Genomic DNA, 26,768 nt, shown 5'->3' with positions numbered 1-26,768 from the left:
ATTGGGCAGCGCCTGCCGTTTCGGTGCCATCGCGGAGGCCCCAGCAGAGGACTGTGTCCGCGCCCGAAGAGCCGGCAGCCTTGTAAGTAAAGGCGACCAGGCGGAGGAGGACCCCTCGTGGCCCGGGCCCCTGCGTCTCTGCTCCCTCAGCTCCTGGCCCTTGGCCGCGAGCGCCTCTGTCTGCAGGTCCCGCGGCCCTCCCGGAGCCCAGGACCGGCCTGCACTGTACCTGCCCCTGCCGTGCAGGCCACGCTCCTAACTGCAGACTAAGGGGTCTAATTGTTCTGCGCGCCCCCATGATTGTTAAAGTTAACTGACAGCTCCTTGAAAACCCAGCCACATTTTTTTCAGGTGGCAGGGGGTGAGAATCTTCCAGACAGAGAACAACATGCGTAGGCATGAGCATTATAGTTGGGAGTGGGTCTGTTACTACTAAGAGATGAAAAATACAAGGAAGGAGCTTTAGGAGACAGGCAGGAGGGGCTGGGAGGTGCTAGACTGTGAGGGGCCCTGTAGCACCTGAATCAGGGAGGGGGGCAGTGCTGGTGAGAGTAGGATCGAGGTAATTTTTTAAATGTGGGGTAATGATTCATACATGATAGTCACCAGCTTACGGAAGGGCCATGTTTTAAGCACTGGAACTGAGACATCATTTTCTGATGTCGTGTTGACAGACAGTATTTGGCTTGCCAACCAAAATCCATCGAATGGATTAAGACAGACCTTAAGTATACTATTTCTCAGGTTTTCAATTTTCTAATCGATAAAATTCCAGGCTTGGCTGTTGATCACCTCTGTCATTTCATATTATAATTTACTCACCATACTGAACATTTCTTTGGAAAAGAAATATGGATTAATTTGGGAATCCAGTAACTTCTTTGCCGGCCAAAGCAGGAGTAGGAAGGAATTATTTCTGCCTTTCCTCCAGAGCAGTTCTCATTCAGACTGGATACGCAGGTTGTAAGCTTTTGCATTTTCCAATCACACATAAGTTGGCCTGCCTAAACTTTGACAGGTTAAAAGGAAAATTCATAATGTATCTATGTGTCCTGTCCCCCCACATACACACACACATGTTTACAATGTGGGTTTCAAAGTTGTAAGGTACGCTACTGTCAATACAATTTTTAATTTTAAACTGAGTTTATGCAATATTTGATATGCAGAAAGGCATAAGGAGTAATAAAATGGGTGTCCAATAACTGACATACAGCTGGTGAAGTTAAATACTGATTATGCAGTTGAAACCCTTGTCACCCTTCTCCAGTTGCACCCACTTCCTTCCACACTTCCTGAAGGCAACCACTGTCCTGAACTTGGTGTTTATAATAACCTTTCATTTCTTTATATTCCACCACAGGTGTATGTATCCTCAAAGAATTTATAATTATTTTAACTTTATTTTGATATAATTTCAAACTTACAAGAAAGTTCTAATAATACTACCAAAATCTCCCATATACAGTTAACAGATTCCCTAATTGTTTATATGTACTTTGTCTTAAATATATCATCCACATTTACTCTGTTAGGATGTATAATGTTGTTCTGAGTATTTTAAACAAGCTATCAGTGGCACACAGCCTCTATTCTTCCACAGTTTTTTTTCGCACTTTGTGAAATTTATCCATGCTGATACATGTAGCTCTAGTTCATTCTTTTTTATGCTATACAATATTCTCTTGAGTGAATATCCTACAGTTTCTCCCATTAATGGATATTTAGGTTATTTCCAAATTTTTGCTATTTCAAACAGTACTTCTATGAATTTAAACTAGTCTTACCTTTAGCAAAATGTGGAGGCATGGTCATGTATCAATTGTTATTTAGAAAAAATAGCAATTTTAAAGACAATGTAAAGATTATAAAATTAAACATCATAGAAACAAAGCATTAATATTTTTATGCCACATTAACATTTACGGCAGTTTCTGTCTTAAAACTAAATATACTGGACATGAGTATAACTGCATTTTGGATTTGCAAAATAATTAGGCTTTATTCTTGTGATTTATATTTATCTTTGCTACTCATTTTTTCTCCATTATTATGGGTACTATTAATATGAATGCTCCAATTCAGTCTTCTATAAATTGGAGCAGAGAATAACTTCCCATTGATATCCTTGAGAACATTTATACAATTTTATTTTGCTGATGAAAGGAGAATGCCCTCTGTGCCCTCATGACAAGAGAATGTTGCTGTCAGCATCTTTTATTTGTGAGCTGTGTCTGTACCCACAGGCACTTTGTATATGGACCCAAACATTGTTATTGTTTGAAAATCATGTGTACAGGTATCCCCAGCTTCAGCTTTACCAAGCAAATTTTACCAAGCAAATTACATATTGTACATGTATGACCCTATTTAATTCTCCCAACTATTCTCATATAATTCTCAAAATAATCTCAGGTGAGGAAACAGAAAGAGGCTACAAAACTTGCTCGTGTTGTTAAATGGTAGAGCGAGGTCTCAGAGCCCAAGTCACAGTAACCCAAGCCAAGAGCCCATGTTTCTAACCTCTGTGTTACCCTCTGCTACACCACTGTGAGCACTTGGCTACAAAGGACTGACTTAACTACTTTGTTGATATACAGTATGCCCATTTTACAGGTGCAGCAACAAAGATCTAGAAAGGTTACATAATTTAAAGATCTAAACTGAAATTCAGACTCGACTGATTTACTTCAGAGGCCCCATCTGCAGTGCCAAATCTTTCATGTACCTTATGTGTACAGGGAACAATGCTGAGAATGTTTGTCAAATATGGTGGCTAATTTAACTGCCCAAGTATTTTTCAGAATTTCCACCAGAAAATTCATCTGGTCTGTAAATCTATAGCAATTTGAGTGACTTTCAGGGCTTGTATAAAAGGCAATTAGAATGAAGGGCTAGTTAACAAATATATATGCCGCACTAAAAAAATTCTTAAATGTTTCTTCTGAATGTTTGAAACAGTTATTTCTGTTTTAAAAGTATTTGTTGTTGTTGAAGCCAATGTTTGGGATGGAGAAGCTGCATCAAGAAACTGATTGATATTTGGGAACCTTGGGGACAACCAAATAATCTTTTTAAAATAAGAATCTGACTGTTCCCCTTCTCAGAACTCTTCAGCCAGGTTTAAGCAGAGAATTGGAGACTAGGCACCAAACTGGATACTATCCCACTCATATCTATAAAGTGGACTTGTTTGCAATGGTGGGGCCGGAGGTGTTGCCCTGCCCCCAATTTTGTATAGCCCATGAGCTAAGAATAAATTTTATCATTTTAAAATGGCTTTTTAAAATCAAAATATGAATAATATTTCACAACATGAAATATATGTGAAATTCAAGTTTCAGCATCCCTAAAAAATCTTATTGGCACAGAGCCACTGTCATCTGTTTATGTATGGTCTCTGGCTACTTCTGCATTGGAACAGCAGAGCTGAGTTAAGACAGAAACCGTGCAAAGCCTGAGTTATTTCCTCTCTGCCCCCGGTTTGGCACTTTGGAGTCAGGTGGAACTGGGTTCAAGGCTCAGTTCCTGAACCAGTAAAATGCTGTGGCCATTTAAGAAGAGGTAAGCTTGGAAGAGTGACTGAGTGATTTTTGCCTTCTGTCAAGGAAAAATGAGAATAAGCAGAAGTTTCTGTGGTTCTCTTAGTTGACAGTGTAATAATAGAAAATGTTAGAATGTTCCAAAAGTGAAATTTTATAAAAGATGTAATTGCAGTTGCCTCAGACAGCCTTTTCCCAATATTCTTGCATATGCCTCCAATACTAGTTAGGACTCCTAAGTGCCAGTAACAGCTTTCCCAATCCTACTAGCTTAAAATATCACAGGGAGTTCCCATCGTGGCGCAGTGGAAATGAATCGGACTAAGTACCATGAGGTTGCAGGTTTGATTCCTGGCCCCGCTCAGTGGGTCAAGGATCCAGCGTTGCCATGAGCTGTGGTGTAGGTCGCAGACACGGCTTGGGTCTGGTGTTGCTATGGCTCTGGCATAGGCCAGCAGCTACAGCTCAGATTAGACCCCTAGTCTGGGAACCTCCACATGCCACGGGTGCAGCCCTTAAAGGACAAAAAAGACAAACAAAAAACCAGGAATGGTTCTCTCTACAGACTTAAAAATACATATATGAGACAAGTTTTGAACTTCCTGCTCTGAAATTTTTACCTTCCTTTCTGTACTGGCTTTGTTCTTGCTGGCTGTGAGGACACAGCTGCAGCAGGTCCAGGCCGCTTCTCTTTGTGACACATGGATGCTCTCAACTGTTAAACCAGAGACCAAGCCAATCAGGCCGATCTCAGGTCTCACACCAGCCCAAGCACCAGTCCCAGTGGTGAGGGTTTGGGAGTCAGTTCCTCCCTCCCCCCAGCTGCACCAGGGAAGGCAGGCTGGATGCTAAGGGAAAGCCAACATTGTCCACTATAGAGTTGTTTATATTACATAAAATGTGTATATAAAGAAAAAATAGTCCATAATGTATTGGTTATTCTATGTTTAACTGCTCCTTGAAACTCATGCCACATATTTTTTTTAATTAAACTAGCCCCTATGCCAAAAAATTCAACAGGGTGGCTTGGTTCTTGCCTGAAAGATATCAAATCCTAGGTTGTGGTCACAACAGTTGGCTCCCCAGCATCTCCTTTCTTCCTAGAACATCAAGATCAACACCTCAGGAACTGATTAGTCTGAACTACCTGCACTGTGTTAGGTCATATGGTCCTCTCTGGAAGATGATCTTGGCCCTCTAGCATTGTAGGTATTGGTACCTTGGGAGGGTTTCTGTGTATCAGTACAAGTGGATAGAAAATCTTAAAATAATTATTTCCTTACAAGAACGATTTATCCTTTTTAGCTTAAAATAACAGCCCCCATCTATAAAGTTGATTAATGTGTTTATGTATAAAGAAGGCTGCATAATATGATTTGGACTAATCATAATGTGTTGTAGAAAAGCTCAGAAATGTAATGATCTTTTAATTACCCATAGCTGGATTCTCAATAAATCTAAACCAAATAAAGCAAAAAAGCAAAAGTTCACTTTTAACCTGCAAGCCTTTGCAAAGAAAATCTTAGGCTTTTATTGAAATAAAACCAAGCCATTAATGCCAGAAAGTCCGGCAAGCAGGGTTTTACTCATATTTCAAGTGTACAGATTCTAAGATCGGCTAGTTTTTATAATTCCACACCCTTCAACACAGTGATTTTTAGATTTTATAGTTGCCATTATGTAATTAAACTTTCCTATCATGCTTAACACCTGTTTCCTGAAATGAACTTTAATTCAAGACTGAAAAAAGTGCCATATCTCCTTGAGACATATGAATTTCTATCCTTTACAGGATTAGAGAAATTTTAAAAACTTATAACATTTATGGCTGACAAATTTTGCTTTCAGTGTTGAAATTACCACCTCCCCTCCTTTCTTAATTCCCAGTGCCATCATTGTGTATTCTTATTCCAAGCAGCTTACAGCCAGGCTATACCTGGAGGGGATGACAGACTTGAGATCCTCCGCTCACATGTCAAGGATGCCACTCTAGGAAGGTCCTGCTTTAAATCAAAACAGCCAAGTAGTGTCCCTGAAACATCCTGCTTCTGTCCCCACCCCCAGGGAAAGGGAAGCTGAGACAGCCAGTTTATAAAGAATTTTAATTAGAAGAGTTTCTTTCAGGCAAGAAGTGACTCTGCCTTTGCCCCTGTGAGGGAGGGGACAGAGAGGAGCTGAACAAGTGAGGGAGGGAAACAGGGTGACTTTTGCTCATTTTCTAAGTTTAGGATGATTTAGCTTCAAGTTTCAAGTATTGCAAATTCTCAGATCAGGAGATACTTGGTTGATTTTCCAAAGCAGTTTTGAATTGTTTGCCCCATACTGAAGTTTGAGCAGGATTTTAGTGGAGTTTTTTCTTTTTTTCCAGCCAGCCTACACACCTCAGTTGTGATTTTGTGGATTGACAGCATTTGAGTGCATTTTGGGGAATGGTGCACATAACTTTTCAGTAAAGTTGAATCTCATCAGAGAGAATATTACCTGATGCCCCCGTATCCTCTGACCGCAACTGGAAGGGGACTTGCAAAAGGTTTTCGCACTCACTTCTCTCATCATTCACCTTGGGAGGGAGGACTTTCCAGCCCTCCTAGAAAAATCTCCACTGCTAATTCAGAAAATATTGTTAGTTGTTAATGATTGACTGCTGCAATCATCGACATTATTTTTAGAGACCAAAGTAGTTGTCTGAAGCTGCTTTATTCTTTTTTATTACTCAATGAACTTATTACATTTGTAGTTGTACAATGATCATCACAATCCAATTTTATAGGATTTCCATCCCACAACCCCAGCACATCCCGTCACCCCCTGAACTGTCTCCTTTGGAAACCATAAGTTTTTCAAAGTCTGTGAGTCAGTACCTGTTCTGCAAAGAAGTTCAGTCTGTCCTTTTTTCAGATTCCACATGTCAGTGGAAGCATTTGATGTTGGTGTCTCATTGTCTGACTGACTTCACTCAGCATGATAATTTCTAGGTCCATCCATGTTGCAAAAAATGCTGGTATTTTAATCCTTTTAAGGCTGACTGATATACCATTGTGTATATGTACCACATCTTCTTGATCCACTCCTCTGTCGATGGACATTTAGGTTGTCTCCGTGTCTTGGCTGTTGCAAATAGTGCTGCAATGAACATGGGAGGACATGTGTCTTTTCGAGTCATGGTTTTCTCTGGATAGATGCCCGGGAGTGGGATTGCTGGATCCAATGGTAGTTCTATTTTTAGTTTTCTGAGGCATCTCCATACTGCTTTCCACAGTGGTTGCACCAATTTGCAATCCCACCCACAGTGGAATAGGGTTCCTTTTTCTCCACACCCTCTCCAGCACTTACTGTTTGTTGACGTTTTGATGATGGCCATTCTGGCTGCTGTAAGGTGGTACCTCATAGTGGTTTTGATTTGCATTTCTCTAATAATGCGTCATGTGTTTTTTGGCCATCTGTATGTCTCCTTTGGAGAACTGTCTGTTTAGATCTTCTGCCCATTTTTTGATGGGGTTGTTTGTTTTTTTGGTATGGAGCTGCAGAAGGTGTTTATAAATCTTGGAGATGAACCCCTTGTCAGTTGATTGATTTGCAAAGATGATCTCCCACTCTGTGGGTTGGTTGTCTTTTCGTTTGGTTTAGGGTTTCCTTTGCTATGCAGAAACTTTTAAGTTTGATTAGGTCCCATTTGTCTATTTTTGTTTTTATCGTCAGTACTCTGAGAGGTGGATCTGAGAAGCTGTTGCTGTGGTTTATGTCAGAGAGTGTTTGGCCTATGTTTTCCTCTGAGAGTTTGATGGTGTCTGGGCTTCTGTCTAGGTCTTTAATCCATTTGGAGTTTATTTTGGTGTATGGTGTTAGGGAGTGTTCTAGTTTCATTCTTTCCCATGTGGCTGTCCACTTATGGAACAAGCTGTCCTTTCTTCATTGTCTATTCTTGCCTCCTTTGTCATAGAGGAGTTGGCTGTAGGTGCGTGGGTTGAGTTCTGGGCTTCCTGTCCTGTTCCACTGATCTCTATTTCTGTCTTTGTGCCAGTGCCCCATGGTTTTGACGACTGTTGCTTTGTAGTATAGTCTGAAGTCCAGGAGCCTGATTCCTCCAGCTCCATTTTTCTTTTTCAGGAGGTCTTTGGCTATTCTGGGTCTTCTGTGCTTCCAAACAAACTTGAAAATCTTTTGTTTGAGTTCTGTAAAAAATGTCCTTGGTAATTTGATAGGGATTGCATTGAGTCTGTGGATTGTCTTTGGTAGTATACTCATTTTGATAGTATTGACTCTTCCAATCCTAGAGCGTGGTGTGTCTTTCCATGTATTTGCGTCATCTTTGATTGCTTTCATCAGCGTCTTCTAGTTTTCAGAGTACAGGTCTTTTGTCTCTTTAACGCTTCTCTCTCTCTCTTTTTTTTTTTCTTTTTTTTCTCCATTTCTTGGGCTGTTCCCATGGCATATGGAGGCTCCCAGTCTAGGGGTCTAATCAGAGCTGTAGCTGCCGGCCTATGCCAGAGCCACAACAACACGGGATCTGAGCTGCATCTGTAACCTATGTCACAGCTCACAGCTCACCCGGATCGTTAACGCACTGAGTGAGGCCAGGGATCGAACCCACAACCTCATGGTTCCTAGTCGGATTCGTTAACCACTGAGCCACGATGGGAACTCCCAGCTGCATCCCATAGGTTCTGGAGTGTTGTATCTTTGTTGTCATTTGCTTCTAGGTACTTTTTAGTTTCCTCTTTGATTTCCTCAGTGATCCATTGGTTGTTTAGTAGCATGTTGTTTAGTCCCCACGTGTTTGTGTTTTTTGCAGTTGTTTTCTTGTTGTTGATTTCCAGTGGCCTAGCGTTGTGGTCAGAAAAGATGCTTGATGTGATTTCAATTTTCTTAAAGTTACCAAGGTCTGATTTGTAGCCTAGGATGTGATCACTCTTAGAGAATGTTCCATGTGCACTTGAGAAGCATGTGTATTCTGTTGCTTTTGGATGGAATGTCCTGTAAAAGTCCATCTGGTCTAATGCTTCATTCGGGGCCTGTGTTTCCTTATTGATTTTCTGTCTCGATGCTCTGTCCATTGCTGTAAGTGGGGTGTTAGAGTCCCCCACTATGATTGTGTTATTGTCGATTGGTTCTTTTAAGGTTGTTTAGCAGTTGCCTTATATATTGTAGTGAGCCTATGATGGGTGTGTAGATATTTAAAATGGTTATCATCTTCTTCTTGGATTGGTCTTTTGATCATTATGTAGTGACCTTCCTTGTCCCTTAAAATATTCTTCATTTTAAAGTCTATTTTGTCTGATGTGAGTATTGCTACTCCAGCTTTCTTTGATTCCTGTTTGCATGAGATATTTTCTTGCATCCTCTCACTTTCAATTTGTTTGTGTCCCTGGAAGTAAAGTGGGTCTCTTGAAGACAGCATATACACAGATCTTGTTTTTGTACCCATTCAGCCGGTCTGTGTCTTTTGGTTGGGGCATTAGTCCATTAACACTTAGGGTAATTATTGATATGTATGTTCTTTTTGCCATTTTATTAATTGCTTTGGATTTGTTTTTGTTGCTCTTTTTTCTTCCCTTTTTCTCTTGTTCTCTCCTCTTGTGGTTTGATGACTATCTTTAGTGTTGTATTTGAGTTGATTTTTCATATTTGTTTGTGTATCAATTGTAGATTTTTGGTTTGCAGTTATTCTGGAGTTTTGATATAGGAGTCTATAGATATACGAGATTGTTTTAAGTTGTTGGTCTCGTGATTGCAAGAGCATCTCCAGTGTCCTGCATTTGTACCCTCCTCTTCTCACGATTTCTGATTTTGGTGGCATAATGGTGCGTGGATGATTTCGTATCTTTACTGTATACGTGCCTTTCCTGTTGAGCCTTGTCATTTGTGGTATTTTCGTTTCCTATTGCGGCTTTTTCTTCTCTGCCTAGAGAAGTTCCTTTAGTATTTGTTGTAAAGCTGGTTTAGTGTTGCTGAATTCTCTTAGCTTTTGCTTCTCTGTGAAGCTTTTGATTTCTCCTTCAAATCTGAATGAGAGCCTTGCTGGGTAAAGTAATCTCGGTTGGAGGTTTTTTCCTTTCATCACGTTAAGTATATCCTGCCACTCCCTTCTGGCCTGCGGAGTTTCTGCTGAAAAATCTGCCGATAACCTTATTGGGGTTCCCTTGTATGTCATTTGTTTCTTTTCCCTAGCTGCTTTCAAGATGTTCTCTTTGTCTTCAGTTTAGGTCAGTTTGAGTAATATGTGTCTCGGGGTGTTCCTCCTTGGGTTCATTTTATATGGTACTTGTTGGGCTTCCTGGATTTGAGTGAGTGGTTCCTTTCCCATGTTAGGGAAGTTTTTGTCTGTTATCTCTTAGAATATTTTTTCTGTCCCCTTCTCTCTCTCTTCTCCTTCTGGCACCCCTATGAGACGGATGTTGGTGTGTTTAACGTCGTCCCAGAGTCCCCTGAGGCTCTCTTCATTTGTTTTCAATCTTTTTTCTCTTTTCTGTTCTGCATCCGTGATTTCCACTAATCTGTCCTCCACCTCGCTTATTCGTTCTTCTGCCTCCCGTATTCTGCTGTTGGCTGCTCCTAGTGAATTTTTTACCTCAGTTATTGTATTTTGCATCTCTTCTTGTTTGAGTTTTATATCTTGTATCTCTTTGCTCAGTGTTTCCCCGTCAGCTATCCATCTTTGCCTCCAGTTTATTTCCAGTGTCTTGCACCATCTTCAGCATCAACAATCTAAAGTCTTTTTCCTGGAGGCTGAGAATCTCCTCATCGCTTAGCTGATTTTCTGGGGTTTTTCCTTTCTCCCTCATCTGAGTTGTAGTTCTCTGTCTTTTCGTCATTATAGGTCTTGGTGACCCTTTTGCAGATAATAGAGTTGTAGCCTCGCTTACCTCTGGGGTCTGCCCCCCTTGTGGCTGAGGTTGGTATGGGGGCTTTCTGTAGGCTTCCTGCTGGGCGGGACTGATGCCTGCCCACTGGTAGGTGGAGCTGATTCCTATCCCTCTGGTGGGTGGGGCTTTGTCTCTGGGTGAGATTGGAGGTGGCCGTGTGCCTGGGGGGTCTTTAGGCATCCTGTTTGCTGATGGGTGGGCCTGTGACCCCACCTGGATTGTTGTTTGGCCTGGGGCTTCTCACTGCTGATGGGTGGGGCCAGATTTTCTCAAAATATCCACCTCCAGAGAAAGGCACGCTGCTGAATATTCCCGAGAGCTTTGCTTCCAATGTCCTTCCCCCACAACAAGCCACATTCACCCCTGTTTTCCCAGGAGGTCCTCCAAGAACTGTAGTCAGGTTTGACCCAGATTCCTCTGGAGACTTTGCTTTGTGCTGGGAGCCGGTGCACGTGAAAGTCTGCGTGTGCCTTTTAAGAATGGGGTCTCCATTTCCTCCAGCCCTGTGGAGCTCCTGCACACAAGCCCCACTGGCCTTCAATGCCAGATGCTCCAGGGGCTCTTTCTCCCAGTGCCAGATCCCACATGTGGGAGCTTGATGTGGGGCTCAGAACTCTCACTCTTTGAACCAGTTACTTTCCAGTCTGTGGGGCTTCCCACCCAGGAGGTATGGGGTTGCTTATATCATGTAATCGCCCTTCCTGCCTCTTGATGTGGCCTCCTCTTTGACTTCTGGAGTAGGATATCTTTTTGAAAATTTCTGGTCCATTTGGTTGAAGATTTCTCAGCATTTGGTTTTTAATTTTGTTGTCTTGGGGAGAGAAGTTTTGCTCCAATCCTTCTATTCCACCATCTTAATCCCATGTCCCTAAACTGCTTTATTCTGAGTGAATAATATTTACTTATAAATACTTAGCACTAATACTGCATACTTACACTACAGAGAATGTTTTTGTTAGAAGAAAACTGCTTCTGGGAGTTCCCATCGTGGCGCAGTGGGTAACAAATCTGACTAGGAACCGTAAGGTTGCCGGTTCAATCCCTGACCTTGGTCTGTGGGTTAACGATCCGGCGTTGCCGTGAGCTGTGATGTAGGTTGCAGACGCGGCTCATATCCCGCGTTGCTGTGGCTGTGGTGTAGGCCGGCAGCTACAGCTCTGATTAGACCCCTAGCCTGGGAACCTCCATATGCCGTGGGAGCAGCCCAAGAAATGGCAAAAAGACAAAACAAATAAAAATTAAAAAGAAAAAAACCTGCTTCTTTTCTTTCCCTCAGGAATGTTATATGACATCTCTGTTGCTCTGTGAGTGATCAGAAGCACAAACAGGCCCTCCAGAATTGAGCTACATTCAAAGAAAACTTACTCAGAAACACTGGAGAGTGCACCATGGAGTGCAAGAGTGAGGGAAAAGAAAAATTCCAACATGGCTTGTATCTACTAAACAAAATTAAGAACATGAAAGAATTAGCAGAGATGATTGATGTTGTACTCATAGCAGAAGAGGAGAAATTTCCTTGCCACAGGCTGGTCCTGGCTGCATTTAGTCCTTATTTCAAAGCCATGTTTACCTGTGGACTACTTGAGTGTACTCAAAGGGAAGTCATACTTTATGACATCACAGCAGAAAGTGTGTCAGTGATATTAAATTACATGTACAGTGCGGCTTTGGAGATCAGCAATGCCAATGTGCAGACGGTGGCCATGGCTGCCTATTTTATGCAGATGGAAGAAGTCTTTCAGGTGTGTCAGAAGTATATGATGGACCATATGGATGCCTCGAACTGTGTAGGTATCTATTATTTTGCAAAGCAGATTGGAGCTGAAGATTTAGCTGATCAATCGAAGAAATATTTATATCAGCACTTTGCTGAGGTGAGCTTACATGAAGAGATACTAGAAATTGAAGTGCACCAATTTCTGATGCTTATTAAATCAGATGACCTGAACATAACCAGAGAAGAGAGCATTCTGGACCTAGTTCTGAGATGGGTAAATCATAACCGAGCACTGCGCACGGAGCATCTCGTTGAGCTTCTGAAGCAAGTTAGGCTGCAACTGATAAGTCCTTCTTTTCTAAGACAAGCCCTGAGAAGGAACACAATGCTTCTCTGTGATGCAGGTTGCATTGACATCATTCAAAATGCATTCAAAGCCATCAAGACTCCCCAGCCACATGCTCTCAATCTGCGTTACGGCATGGAGACCACCAGTCTTTTGCTTTGCATTGGTAACAATTCTTCAGGAATCAGGTCAAGACACAGGAACTACGGGGATGCCAGTTTTTGCTATGATCCTGCATCACGCAAGACCTATTTCATTTCATCTCCCAAGTATGGGGAGGGTTTAGGCACCGTGTGTACTGGTGTCGTCATGGAAAATAACACTATCATTGTGGCTGGTGAGGCAAGTGCCTCTAGACTCTCCAGACAAAAGAGCAAGAATGTTGAAATCTATAGGTTTGTATCTAGCAGTATGCTTGCTAAGTCTGTTTTCATTGTCTTGCTTTGACATTAGCAGCAGTGGAAGAAAGTCCTGCTGAGTGATAGCATCTTAAATTAACCTGTCATCACATATTTTTACATATAGGTAAAATTAATAATGAAGTCATCCACATTTTCAAATTATTTTTTCTCTCCCTTTAATTGTTAAGAACATATAGTTGAATTTGCGTATGTTAAATGTATGGGTTTTATGATTCCACTGTATATTATCACTCTTAACTTTCATTATTTATTCATATAACTGTTTTGTTTTTGAAGAGCTGGATATAACTTTTAATAAGAAAAAAATTAACACTGACTCCTTTGAACTGACTTTTTTGAGTTCACAATTCAGAGTAATAAGTAATTTTTTTCTTGACCAAAATTACTACTTGCCTGTCAGTTTTCCTTCTGTACCCCTGACTTGTGGGTCTTTCCTGAACCTCCAGTAGTGTAAAATGTGTGCCGGGCATGAATACTTCAGTTCTAGAATCGTAAGAGGAACAGGAGCGTCTGTGAGAAGCAGCCTGTCATTGTGGATCTTGTATGTGAGGATGAAAAGACTTGTTTGTTGCTATTCAGCAAGAATTCGGCTCTTAAATCTAACCAGGGAAATAAAAACTGAGTGCATAGGCTCTCAAGTTCTCCTTATAGACCCCTCCCTGACCCCAGGCCTGTATCAGGGTTTTCTCAGACTTTTCCGTGGCAAGTAACAGTGAAGGGGGGCAGAGGAAAAATGAGAGGTCAGCTGTTTTCCTGTCATCTCCCAGCAATGCTCTGCCTGCGGTGACAGAGTGAGCGGTCACTGAGCAGGGGAATCTGGGCCTCTGACGGGGTGTCCACAGAGGGCCCTCCACACTCTAGGTCAAATGCTCTTCTTTCCACCTCGGGTTCTCTAAGCAGCTCTTTCTTCCCCATAGATGGTCCATAACACTGCCATCAGAGTTAACACTTAAGTGTCCAGCCCAGCCAGGTGTGTGTTTTGATCCTCACACATCTTTCCTCACAACCGATTTGAAAGCCTGCTCCCCTGTCCAGGACACCCCGCATCTTCTTGCTTATCCATCTTGAGCTCACCCAGGTTCCCGTCACCAACAGCTCTTCCACTTTGGTCAGAATTAGGGTAAAAGTATCAGTTGCCCTCTTTTCCTCCAACAATGGAATTGTCAGCAAGGCAATAAAGATTACCAGAAGCTCTGCTTGGGGCTTACATAATACGCCCAGCAGACGCCTGCACAGGTCAAGTCCTGTAGTTCTACTGAAGGTCACTGTAAGGCCAGGTTTGCGATGGGGTGAGAAATTCTCATCTTTGGTATTTTCCTACCATTAGCCCTTTTACTTTTGCCAAGAGACTCTTCAATTGGCCTCTGCTTTAGTTCAGAGATTTCCATGCAGAAGTGTTTCTTTTTGACTCAAAAGAGGAAGAAGACTAGTGCTCTAGTAGGTCATTTCTTTATAAAAAAAAAAATACACCTTTTCATCTCTTTTAACTGTCTCTCATACTTTAGTGGACAGACAGCTGAGGATATGTGTTGTCTTTAAACTGTCAACCTCTGTGAATATTGAATGCTTTTGTCACTATTATTTTCTTTGTTATGCCATATCCAAAATAATAAGTTTTATAGTTTTATCTGGACATCTTCTCTCCACATTTTTAGTTCAAAATGTTAAAACAAAATCAGATAAGCAAGTTGCCCAACAAACATGTACTTCTCAACCTTAAGGAGATATATTTTGTTTTTGGCCTCTTTTCTTAAACCATGTCTCAGAAAACCAAAACCCATTTTTTAGTTCTTTCTTTCTTTCTTTCTTTATTTGTCTTTTGTCTTTTCAGGGCTGCACCTGAAGCATATGGAGGTTCCCAGGCTAGGGGTTGAATTGGAGCTATAGCTGCCAGTCTCTGCCACAGCCACAGCAATGCCATATCCAAGTGTCTGTGACCTACACCACAGCAACTCCAGATCCTTAACCCACTGAGCAAGGCCAGGGATCAAACCCGAAACCTCATGGTTACCAGATGGATTCGTTTCCGCTGCGCAATAACAGGAACTCCTTAGTTCTATTTATATATCATTATCTTTGCTTCAGTAGCCCCCATCTCTTTTAAAATCCAGTACAATTAAAAATAGTGGTGGAGGATCCAGCGTTGCTGTGAGCTGTGGTGTAGGTTGCAGATGCGGCTCAGATCACACATTGCTGTGGCTGTGGTGTTGTAGGCTGGCAGCTATAGCTCCGATTTGACCCCTAGCCTGGGACCCTTCATATGCCACGGGTGCAGCCCTAAAAAGCAAAAAATATATAAAAATAAAAATAAATGGTGGTAAAAATACTCCCTGTGGTACTTGGGGCTTCGGTTCCCTACCTGGAAGCACACTGCAGGCGGCTGTCATAAGGTTTGATCGATGTCTGCGTCCAGTTTGTGGCAAGCCAGACTAGACATGCTGGCTGGAAGGAAGCCTGAAGTAAAAAGTCATCTCTGGGGAAGAATGTAAGAAAACAGCTGGGGATGGGGAAGGCTCCTGTAATAGGATTAACTGTCAAACATTTGAAGCAAAATAAGTTGCCTATACTTAGAAATTTTACTCTGTGTTGAACATATGTAATTTCTTCATTTGTTTCCCAACAGAACAAATTTTCTTCCTTATTTTCCACATTTTTCTGGGTTTGGTTTATTGTTTTATTTTGTTTTAGTTTTGAATTCCAAGTATACTTTCTGGATTTTCTAGGACACATCTAATTTCACATATTTTTTATCCACCTGTCTCCATAAGTACTTTTGTCCTTAGACTCGTGTTCCAATCATAATCAGAGAAAATAGACTTAACATCATCAAGAGGTGAGACAGAGGATGGCCTCAGACTCGTGTACTTAGGGACTATGTAATGCCATATGTGCATGCACACACACACCACACACACACACACACACACACACACACACACACACACACACACACACGATTACTTAATGTGTTGGAGTCTAGGAGGTGTTGAGAGACCATTTACACTGCTTTTCTCCCAGGACTCTTCTCAGACTGACATACTTATTCAAGGTAGAAAGTACTGAAATTATCATATCTAATGGACAAATTAAAATAGATGCTAAAAGCCCAGCAGACCCCTACAGGCAGGTTTTTATACACTAGAGTGCTCCTGACTCTGTTCTAAGCTGGTTAGAACCACAAGAACAATTCTTAAAGTTCTGTATATCCTACATCACCCCATTAGAAATCTGAATTGAAATATTTCCAGATTCTCTGCTCTAAAACTGATTTTTTTAGTATTAAAGTGAGACTTCTTGTCTACAAAATAGGACATTTAAATTTTTTCTTTATTTTTACTTATTCTCTTTTAGCAAATGATTTTCTTGGCCTCCAAAAGCACAAACATTTACTGCTATTTTATATTGATGCTTTTTTCATCTCCAATTAAAAGAACTAAATCATGTTGTTTTTAATTGAAAAGGAAACAAGTGTGTTTCTTTGGAGAGTTGTTTTTATATTAACTCTAATCCTGGGTTCTCTCTATTAATTTACAGGTATCATGATAGAGGCAACCAGTTTTGGGAAAAGTTATGCACAACTGAATTTCGAGAGCTCTATGCTCTGGGCAGTGTCAATAATGACCTCTATGTCATAGGAGGACAGATGAAAATTAAAAACCAGTATCTTATTACAAACTATGTTGATAAGTACTCTGCAGAACGGGACAGTTGGAAAAGGGTGGCTCCCCTTCCACTACAATTGGCGTGTCATGCTGTAGTAACAGTGAATAATAAACTTTATGTGATTGGAGGCTGGACCCCTCAGGTTAAGAAATTTCCTGGATACTTCATTGGCATGGCTGAGCTGAGTCTGGCTGCTATGTTGAGAAATGTTGCAGTTGTTGCATACTAAAAGAGTGTAACTCACATTTTGGTGAAAGGCTTTTAAATTCTAGAATATTAAACTGAAGATTTTTTTTTTTTAATAATAGTTCTTAAGAGTCAGGTTTTTGTTTGTTTGCTTTGTGTTTGTTTGGTTTTTTTTCTCCTTTTAGGGCCGCACCCGAGGCATGTGGAGGTTCCCAGGCCAGGGTCCAATCAGAGCTACAGCTGCTGGCCTACACCAGAGCCACAGCAACGCAGGATCCGAGTCGCATCTGCAATCTACACCACAGCCCACAGCAACACCAGATCCTCAACCCACGGAGCAAGGCCAGAGATCGAAACCGCAACCTCATGGTTCCTAGTCAGATTTGTTTCTGCTGCGCCATGACAGGAACTCTTAAACTGAAGGTTTGACAATGTCAACACAGCTAAGGAGAGTGAACTTTAAAGTGTGTTATTCATAGATAGGGCTTCATTTGGTATTGGTGCTGTGTTCATCACAACTTTCCCATTCTTGTGATTATGAAAGATTCACTGAGGGTTGTCTGTCAGGAGCATCTTAGGCAGGAGGCAGAGAAGCTGGGTCCCCATCCCAGTTCTGTCTGCTTAAAGCTCTGTGACCAAGCCAGTAACTCTTAGGTCTTTTTCATTTTCAAGTTCTGAATCTAAGTGGGACTTCAGAATGCTTATCCTGTAATGGCACAGCCATTTCCATAAACATACACTGTGGCTTTAAGCACTTCCTGTCTTTGCGTCAGCAGACAGAGAAATGGGAGATTTTTGAGGCCCAGAAGGGGGAGGCAAGGCATGATGGAGAAGCCAGAAAGCTAGGACCACAGTGGCTCTTTCTTTTCTCTTTGGTGCCCCTTCCCGTGCCTTGGGGCTCTCACAGAAGTTTCATTCCAGTCGCCTCCTTCCCTGGCCACCTGATCTTTCTAGTAAAAATTAGTCTTACCGGCTCATTGCTGTCCCATGACATAAAATAATTTTATTTTTTCCTGTATGATTTCTTGCTTTTCAAGATTTGCTTCATGATAAAACTGAAGCTGTCTGCAATCATTTCATAAGCTTGGCTTTTGCATCTTATGATATAGCATACCTGTTTCAAAAACTTCAACTTCACATTGAATACATCAAAATACATGCTATGATATGTAGGACTGGGTCACTCTGCTGTACTACAAAAATTGGCACAACTTGTAAATCAACTGTAATTTAAAAAAAGAAAAATAAAATTCATGCTCTGTATCAAAAAGTAGCTTAGATTTAATCACAGTCGGTAGCTAAGACCTGACAAATTATTTGTATTAAGCTTTTTCTGAACTATTCACTATATAATTCTTTTGCAATTTATACCAAAGACAACTTAGAAGCTTATTTTGGCTTTTCTTTCACTAAAACAGAGATTAAATACTTAAATTAGAAGGAAAATTAAAATAATAAAGTTAGTATTTCCTAATTTATAATGTCTATGAACACATGACTCTACTACATAATGAGAGCTTTTGCTAATCTGTACCAAATATAGTACATTAGATTGCACGGTAGCTTTTGCTAGTCTGTGCTAAATACAGTACATAAGATTGCACAGTAGCATGGGACTGTGTTTACACTGTGGTGACCACAGCTCTGATATGACATATTTAAAGCAGTTAGCGAAGGTTGACTGCATACAGCTTTCATAAGCATGGAAATTATTTCTGTGTGGAACACCTGCATCAGAATCAAAAAGCAAAAGACACTTAAGCATCTTTAGCTTGAAGTTATATAAGTTCCTAACACATTGTAGACAAAAAATATTATTTCATCTGAAATTTAGAAGTAGGGAAAATCACACACATCTATATGTATTCAACTTCTGTCTCTGGTCATTTAAAAAATAGCTAGATAGATAGATAAAAAGAACTGGAGATAATTTGTGTTAATCCATATATCTTGAATATTAAATTCAGACTACTCCATTATAGTATACAAATACTCTCATGGAGTTCCTTGGTGGCGCAGCATGTTAAGGATCTGATGTTGTCACTGCAGCAGCCCAGATCCAATCTCTGGCCAGGGAACTTCCACATGCTGTGGAAGAGACCAAAAAAATTTTTTTAAATACTCTCATTACTAAATCACTAAAACATTTTTGTAATTTTATCCCAGCTGGATTAGAAAAATATAAAAGAAAAATGCATTATAAATTATTAAATTTAGTTTCTCACAAATAGTATTTAAGCCCACCACTATAAAGCTTGGTAAAATAAAATTGCACTTTAAATATGCTCAAAAAAGCTTGGCTTCATTTTTAAGGCTTTGCAGTGCTTCATTAAAAAAAAAAAAATGCCTAATTGTCTCCCTGCTAAGATCACAGGTTGTTTGCTATAACCCCACACCTCAGCCCTGTGACCACGAATATAAATTCCTCAGATATTGACAGTGTACATATAACCCCACATCGTGGGTGTGTGTGTGTGTGTGTGTGTGTGTGTGTGTGTGTGTGGTCCACTGCAGTTAACCTCTGTTTATCTCCCTGGTTGTCTGCTTTGATTAACGGCACTCCTCTGCTCACCAATGTCTCTAAATGGTGTGTTATTATCTTTGCTGTCATATTTCATACAGATGGATCTTCCTGATGAAGAGCCTGATCGATTAAGCAACAAGCTGCTGAAGTATGACCCCAGCCAAGATCAGTGGACAGAGCGGGCACCCATGCAGTATGCTAAGTACCGATTCAGTACAGCTGTGGTCAACAGTGAGATTTATGTTTTGGGTAAGAGGAAGCTAAAAGAGTATAAGTACTTGTATTTTTCTCAGCAGTTTGCCTCAGTGAAAATGAAATATTTTCTCCTCTTGCATCCCAGTTCAAATATATACATAACTAGCCCCCAATTTACTTTTGTTTCTTATTTTCTAGAGCACAGATAAGATTAAATAAGTGCACTGACTTGTCGAAAGCAAAGTTATTTTTACCAAATTTTCACGTTGCTTGGAATGCAAGAATAGTAGTAGTGATACAACCTTATATATCCACTAAGTAAAATATTCTGTAAAGAAGGAGCTCCCAGAGTTCCCGTTGTGGCTCAGTGGTTAGCAAATCCGACTAGGAACCATGAGGTTGTGGGTTCAGTCCCTGGCCTTGCTCAATGGATTATGGATCCAGCGTTGCTGTGAGCTGTGGTGTAGGTCACAGATGCAACTCGGATCCCACATTGCTGTGGCTCTGGCATAGGCCGGCAGCTACCACTCCAATTAGACCCCTAGCCTGGGAACCTCCAAATGCCGAGGGAACAGCCCTAGAAAAGGCAAAAAGACAAAAAGAAAAAAAAAAGAAGGCACTCCCATTGTGGCTCAGCAGTAACGAATCTAACTTGTATCCATGAGGATGCAAGTTTGACCCCTGGCCTTGCTCAGTGGGTTAAGGATCCAAAGTTGCTGGAGCTTTAAGCTGTGGTATAGGTCGTAGATGTAGCTTGGATCCCACATTGCTGTGGCTGTGGTGTGGGCAGGCAGCTGCAGTTCTGATTCGACCCCTAGCCTGGGAACTTACATATGCAGGTGCAGCCCTAAAAAGAAAAAAAAAAAAAATTCTGAGTAGGCAATAACAATGCCTATTCAGAACGATGTAGGTAAAACAATGCCACAGGTTTTGCCAATCCTCTTCATCCTGCCTCACCCACCAACTTCCTGCAGGGGTGTCATCAAATAACTTTTTATCTGAATGTATCTTTTTCTTGTCCCTGGAATGAATATGTGTGGTCTTGGACTGGCCAGTAGGGATTGGTGGACTGGTTTCTTCCCACTAAAGTGGGTAAAAGTGACTCCATAACTTCCTCTTTCTCCCCCATCCTTCCCATACCTTGTATTAAGTTCCTGTCTCCCCCTGCCAACCACTTTCCTATGACCATGGGAAGGCTGAGTGGATGGGTAAAATAACTGCCGATTCTTCATTCCATCCTCTCTGCATTCATGGCTAACTGGCAAAAACATGGGGAAGATGATGGGTAATAAAGAAGTTGCCAAAAAAAAAGAAAAGAAAAGAAAAAATGGGCTGAAAGCAAATCAAGCCATTATCTCTTGGCTGCCTGCACAGCATGAAGCAGAATAATTAATGCACTCCAACATTAATAGTTCTATGATTTTAAGAACAAGAATATTATGCAACATAATTTATAATTTATGACTACCTCAGTTATGAGTTTCTCTTGCAATTATTAGTATTATTATTATTATTTTGTCTTTTTAGGGCCACACGTGCAAGCATACAGAAGTTCCCAGTCTAGGGGTCGAATTGGAGCTACAGTTGTTGGCCTATACCATAGCTACAGCAACGACAGAGCCAAGCCAGATCTTTAACCCACTGAACAGGCCAGGGATCGAACCCGCATCCTCATGGGTACTAGTCAAGTTCATTACTGCTGAGCCACAATGGGAACTCCCTCTCTTGCAATTATAATTTTTTTCTCTGGGTATGTATTTGTTACTTTTCTCACAACCGCGTGCAGTGTCACAGGCCGGGGGGCTCGCCTAGGATAGCTGATACTTCAAGGGAGTGAAGGGCTCATCTATTCATTACGTTAAAGTTGGGGGTGGTCAAAAATGGGATAAAAGTGATGTATCAATTGAAGCAAAATGAAATTTTCCTCCAAGGGTGGAGCTATAAGCAGGCTAGATGTGGAATAAAGCTGATGGTGTCTTTTTGGTAAATTGTATGAGCAAAGACAGCTTTGGAGCTCACTCTTCATGATGTAAACAAATGTCTGCTGAATGAATGGAAGGAAGTAGATTTTAAAGGTAAGCAGAGTAGAGGAAAGGTTGTGCCCTGACAAAGAGGCAGTAGGACGGGCAGGGAAAGCAAAGGAAAGGCAGAAGCAGAGGTATGGAGGTGAGCACAGAGGTGCCAGGAGTAGAGGAAAAGAGGAGAGCGAGAATGGGCCTTGGAGCAGGGGGCATGAGGCAGAGGTAGGTAGGGGAGTGGAAGCCAGAGTGTACAGGCGGAAGGTGAAGAATTGAGGGGACAAGTGTGAGCAGAGAGACCCTACGCAGAAGCAACATGGTCAGAGAAGGTTGTAGGAAGAGTGTTGAGGACAGATCAAGGGGGAGAAGAAAGTAGAAGTGGGGAGGAAGCCTTTTACAGTAGCACCGAGTTAGTTTCTGGATATTGTGAGGACCAGATTCACAATCATTCTAACAAAATTTACTGTGTCATAACATTCAACCCAAAAGATCAACTTTCCTAACATTGTCTACTTACTTCACAAATATGTGTATAAGCTTTTATTTTTGTCAAGTATTTGTATATTTGTATATGCTTTAAATGGAATGAATTTTGGTTCTTTAGGTATTTTTGTGGTAGACTTCATTCCGGTTTAATTGTTCACTGTGTGTATAACTGGCATGTGGGCAAATATCACTAAGAACCCCAAACTTTCTCAGTTTCAGTGACTCACACAGGTGCCCATAGTCTTGGCGGACACCCTGTCTGTGCTGGGGAATCTGTGTGCCTCGCTGTGATTGGAGCCACTGCCAGTTAGTACAGCAGTAGGCTCTCTCCCTCAGCCCTGTGATGGACTGAATTCCTCACGGTCTCCTGGATGATCTACAGGCTACCCTGAAAGAGCGGCTGCTGGAACCTCCTCCATGATGGAGGAGGTATGGTGGGGTGGGGAAAGCCCCACATCCCCACTCCCTCTTAGTACCTGCATGTCCTTGGTCAGTATCTATTTTTTTGGTTAATATTGAAATTGGATTGCCGACCTTTTATTAGAGATATGACTAAATAAAATAGTGCACGTATAATCCCTACAACGCAAGGGTTCATATAAGTTCATTGAGCCCCTTTATGATACAGACACTTTGCTTAATTCTTTGCATAAAGAATTTCACTTAATGGCCGGAAAATAACTGACAAGTATTAACGCTCTTCTGAAAGACGGACTAGCTATCCAGACTGATCCTCCCACTGAAAAGACCAAAAACTGTAGGGTAAAACATATGATTAAAATTCCCTGAAATCATCTAAGAACCAATATGGCAGCAAATGTTTAGCAGGCCAAAGTCTAAGTGAAAGCATGAGACTTGTAGCTCCAGAGAAGTAAAACATAGACATCCTCTCCCCAAAAAGCAACTATAAAGCCAGACAAATTTGTCAAAAACAACCCATTTCAGATCTCTGGGAAAAAAACAAAGACAAAAAAAAAAAAAATTGAGAAGAGCTTAACCTCTCAGGACTGCTGAAGTTGAAGTCAGTGTTCAGGCAGCCTGAGATGCTGGCCACACATACCCCACCCAGCCATGCAGCCTGGGGGTCCCGGGGAGAGGGGCTGGCTCTGAAACCTAGCCACTCTGTTTGCCAAGAGGGGCTGACATGTTTGGAAGTGAAGGATGGAAAACCCGGACTCACAGTGGCAACTGGAAAAAGCCTGCAGCTCTCCCAGACTGAGCTTTTCATCCTGGTTGAAGCAGCAGCAGATAGGAAAACCAGCAAGAAATGTAACAGGGATCTTCCAGGGAAATCCTGGAATAGGAACAGATTTGAGAAGTCAGAAGAAAGAATCCGAGAACTTGAAATAGATCAATAGAAACTATACAATCTGAAGAAGAAAGTGAGAAAAATTAAAGAAGAACTAGCAGCGCTTCAGAGACAAGGGAAAACATCAAGACTCCCAATATAGGTATGATGGCAGTCCTGACAGGAGCAGAGGGGAAGGGAAAGGGCTGGAAATTTCTTTTCAAATAAATAATGGTCGAAAACTTCTCCAGCTTGAGAGAAACACATTAATCTACAGATCCAAGAAGCTCATCAAACCCCAAGGAAGATGAATTCACAGAGATCCTAATCTAAAGACATCACAGATAAACTATTACAAGACAAAAAATTCTTAAAAGCAGCAAGAAAAAATGACGTCATCTAGAGGGCAACAACAATGTGCTCAACTGGTGACTTCTCAGAAAGAGGGAGGCAGGAATGCAGTGGAATACATGCAAAGTGCTGCAAGAAAAACTCAACTGAGAATTCTGCATTCAGGAGTTCCCCAGTGGCTCAGCAGGTTAAGGATCCAGCGTTATCACTGCTGTGGCAGGGGTTCAATCCGTGCCCTGGCAACTTCCTCATGCTGCAAAAAAAAAAAATAATAATAATAATAATAATAATACAAAACAAAAAAAAACCTACCCAATAATTAAAGAATTATGTGTTCAGGAAAACTGTCCTTCAGAAATGAAGGTGAAACAAAGACATTCCCAGATAATAAAGACTAAGACTAAGATAATTCATGGCTAGAAGACTTACAAGAAACACTAAAGTAGTCCTGAAGAAATACAAAAATCCTCCATGTTAGAAGAAACTGATATCAGGTAACTTGAATCTACAGGAAGAAATGGAATGAAGAGTGCTGAAATGGTGAATGTAGGTAAATATAAAAGGCTGTGAAAGTAGGATTTTCTCTTCTCTTAATTTCTTCAGTGATAGTGGAGCATATAAAGCAATAATTGTGGAATTATATTGTTGGGTTTACTACAGATGTAGATATAGTATATATAACAATATCAGAAAGTAGAAGGGGGGAGTTCCCGTCATGGCTCAGCAGAAAAGAATCCAGCTAGCATCCATGAGGATGTGGGTTCCATCCCTGGCCTCGCTCAGTGGGTTTGGGATCCGGCATTGCCGTGAGCTGTGGTGTAGGTCACAGATGCAGCTCAGATCCCACATGGCTGTGGCGTAGGCCAGCAGCTGTAGCTCCCATTCGACCCCTAGTCTGGGAACCTCAGGTGCGGCCCTAAAAAAGCAAAAAAAAAAAAAAAGAAGGAAGGAAGAAGGGGAGGAAATAGAGATATGCTGGAACAAACTTGCCATAAGTTAAAGAAATTCACCAGAATTAACCATAAATAGATTGTGATAAAGTAACATGCGTATTAGAATTTTTAGAGCAACTACTAGGAAAAAAATTTAAATAGTTTAAAAATCAGAAGAATTAAAATGGTACACTTAAAAAACATTAAACACAAAAGAATCAACAAAGGGGGAAGAAAGGAACAAGAAGTTAGGAACAGAAAACAAATGGCAAGATGGCAGGTATAAATCCAACCATTTATAAAACCCATATCAAAAATTATATTAAATGGGAACAGATCAAACACTTCCATCAACAGGCTAAGATTCTCAGACTGAATAGGAAAATAGGACCATGTATATGCTGTTTATAACAAAAGCACTTTATAGTCAAGTCCACAGAGAGGTTAAAGGCTTACTGTCATTTTATAGAAAAAGTCATACCATGTAAACAGTGACATTAAGAGAATTGAAGGTGCTATATCATTATCAGACAAAATAGACATTAAGACAAGAACTATTATTACAAAGAGAAATTGCATAATAATAGAATGGTCAAAACAGGAGGAACATATATCATTTAAAAATGTATCATACCCAACAACAGAGCCCTAAATACATGAGGCAAAAACTGAAATGAGAAATAGATGTTCATCATTGGAGATTTCTATCCCATTACCAATAACTGATAAAAATAACCAGACTGAAAATGAGCAGTTACAGAAGTCCTAAATAGGGCTATTAATCAATGTTACCTATCTGACATCTACAGTACAGACATATAAACAATAGCAAAATACACATACATCTCAGGTGCATGTGAAACATTCTCCAGGCTAAACTACATGACAAGCCATGAAACAATCCTCAATAGTTTTTGGTTTTGTTTATTTTTATTTTTTTATTTTTTGCTTTTTAGGGCCACACCTGTGGCATATGGAAGTTCCCAGGCTAGAGGCTGAACTGGAGCTGCAGCTGCCAGACTGCACCACAGCCACAGCACCATGGGATCCAGGCTGCATCTGCAAACTACACCACCACTCACAGCAACATCAGATCCTTAACCCACTGAGCAAGGCCAGGGATCAAACCCATACTGTCATGGATACCAGTCAGGTTTGTGACCTGCTGAGCTACAACAGGAACTCCCAAAATAAGCCTCAATAGATTTTTAAAATAGAAGTTATTCAAAGTATTTTTCACAACAGAATTAAATTATAAATCAATGGCAGGAAAAAGTTTTTAGGCGATCCTCAAATATATGGAAATTAAACACCACTTTCTAAATAACCTTTGGGTCAAAAAAATCACGAACCAAATACAATATTCTGAACTGAATGATTACAGATCACTCATGACCACAGATCAAAGACCCTTAAGAACAATTAGCAAATTGAGCCCATCAACATAAAAAATGACTATATCCCATCAAAAATTCTTAAGAAACAATAAGCAAACTGAGTCTAAGGAGCATAAAATATTATATCCATGATCAAGTGGAATTTATCTCAGGAATACAGGAATGCAAGGTTGATTTAATATCAAAAAATTAATATAATATACCACATTAATTTAAAAAAGTATCACCTCATAGATGCAGAAAAATCATTTGACAAAATCCAACCCCCATTCATGATAAAAAAACATTCTTAACAAATTAGGAATAGCAGGGAACTTCCTCAACTTTTTAAAATATCTGTGGGTGTTCTCACTGTGGCACAGCAGGTTAATGATCCAGCTTGTCTCTGGTGATGCATGTTCACTCCCTAGCCCAGCACAGTGGGTTAAGGACCTGGCATTGCTGTAGCTGCAGCATAGTTTCCACCTGCGACTTGAATTAGTGCCCTGACCTGGGAACTTCCACATGCCATGGGTGCAGCTGAAAAAGAAAAAAGAAAAAAAAAGGGTATCTATGAAAAGCTTACAGCTAACATGATACTTAGTGGTGAAAGCCCAGTCCTATGATGGGAACAATAGCAGATACCTGTTCTTGCTACTCCTATTAACACTGAAACAGAGGTGATAGCCAATTCAATAAGGCAATAAAAAGAAATTAAGTTGTATATGTTGGAAAGGAAGGATTTAACAGTCTTTATTCACAAATCATATAATCCTATGTATAGAAAATCCTAAGGAAGCTGTAGGAAATTGAGGAAAGAAAGAAAGAAAGAAAGAAAGAAAGAAAGAAAGAAAGAAAG

At 40.8% G+C, this 26,768-nt stretch overlaps 1 protein-coding gene across 5 annotated transcripts in view; it reads left to right on the top strand.

Moving 5' to 3' along the window:
* Positions 1–26,768, top strand: part of KBTBD12 (kelch repeat and BTB domain containing 12) — a 66,499-nt gene continuing 39,731 nt past the window's right edge. For 3 of the 5 annotated variants that reach the window (XM_005669819.4, XM_013982012.3, XM_021069444.2), the window contains exons 1-4: positions 1–82; positions 11,682–12,863; positions 16,425–16,695; positions 19,362–19,512. In XM_005669819.4, coding sequence (XP_005669876.1) covers positions 11,794–12,863; positions 16,425–16,695; positions 19,362–19,512 — 1,492 coding nt within the window. In that variant the 5' untranslated portion in view covers positions 1–82; positions 11,682–11,793. The remainder of the gene's footprint in view (positions 83–11,681; positions 12,864–16,424; positions 16,696–19,361; positions 19,513–26,768) is intronic. The other 2 variants (XM_084989640.1, XM_084989639.1) reach the window with 1 other exon arrangement.

This window comes from Sus scrofa, chromosome 13 (assembly GCF_054392235.1).
Source record: "Sus scrofa isolate SSC_HxYL_T2T_F1_AM1 chromosome 13, Sscrofa_HxYL_maternal_Yorkshire_Landrace_v2.0, whole genome shotgun sequence".
NCBI lineage: Eukaryota > Metazoa > Chordata > Mammalia > Artiodactyla > Suidae > Sus > Sus scrofa.
The sequence above is the reverse complement of the archived record's forward strand: the minus strand, read 5'-3'. Positions and strand labels throughout refer to the sequence as shown.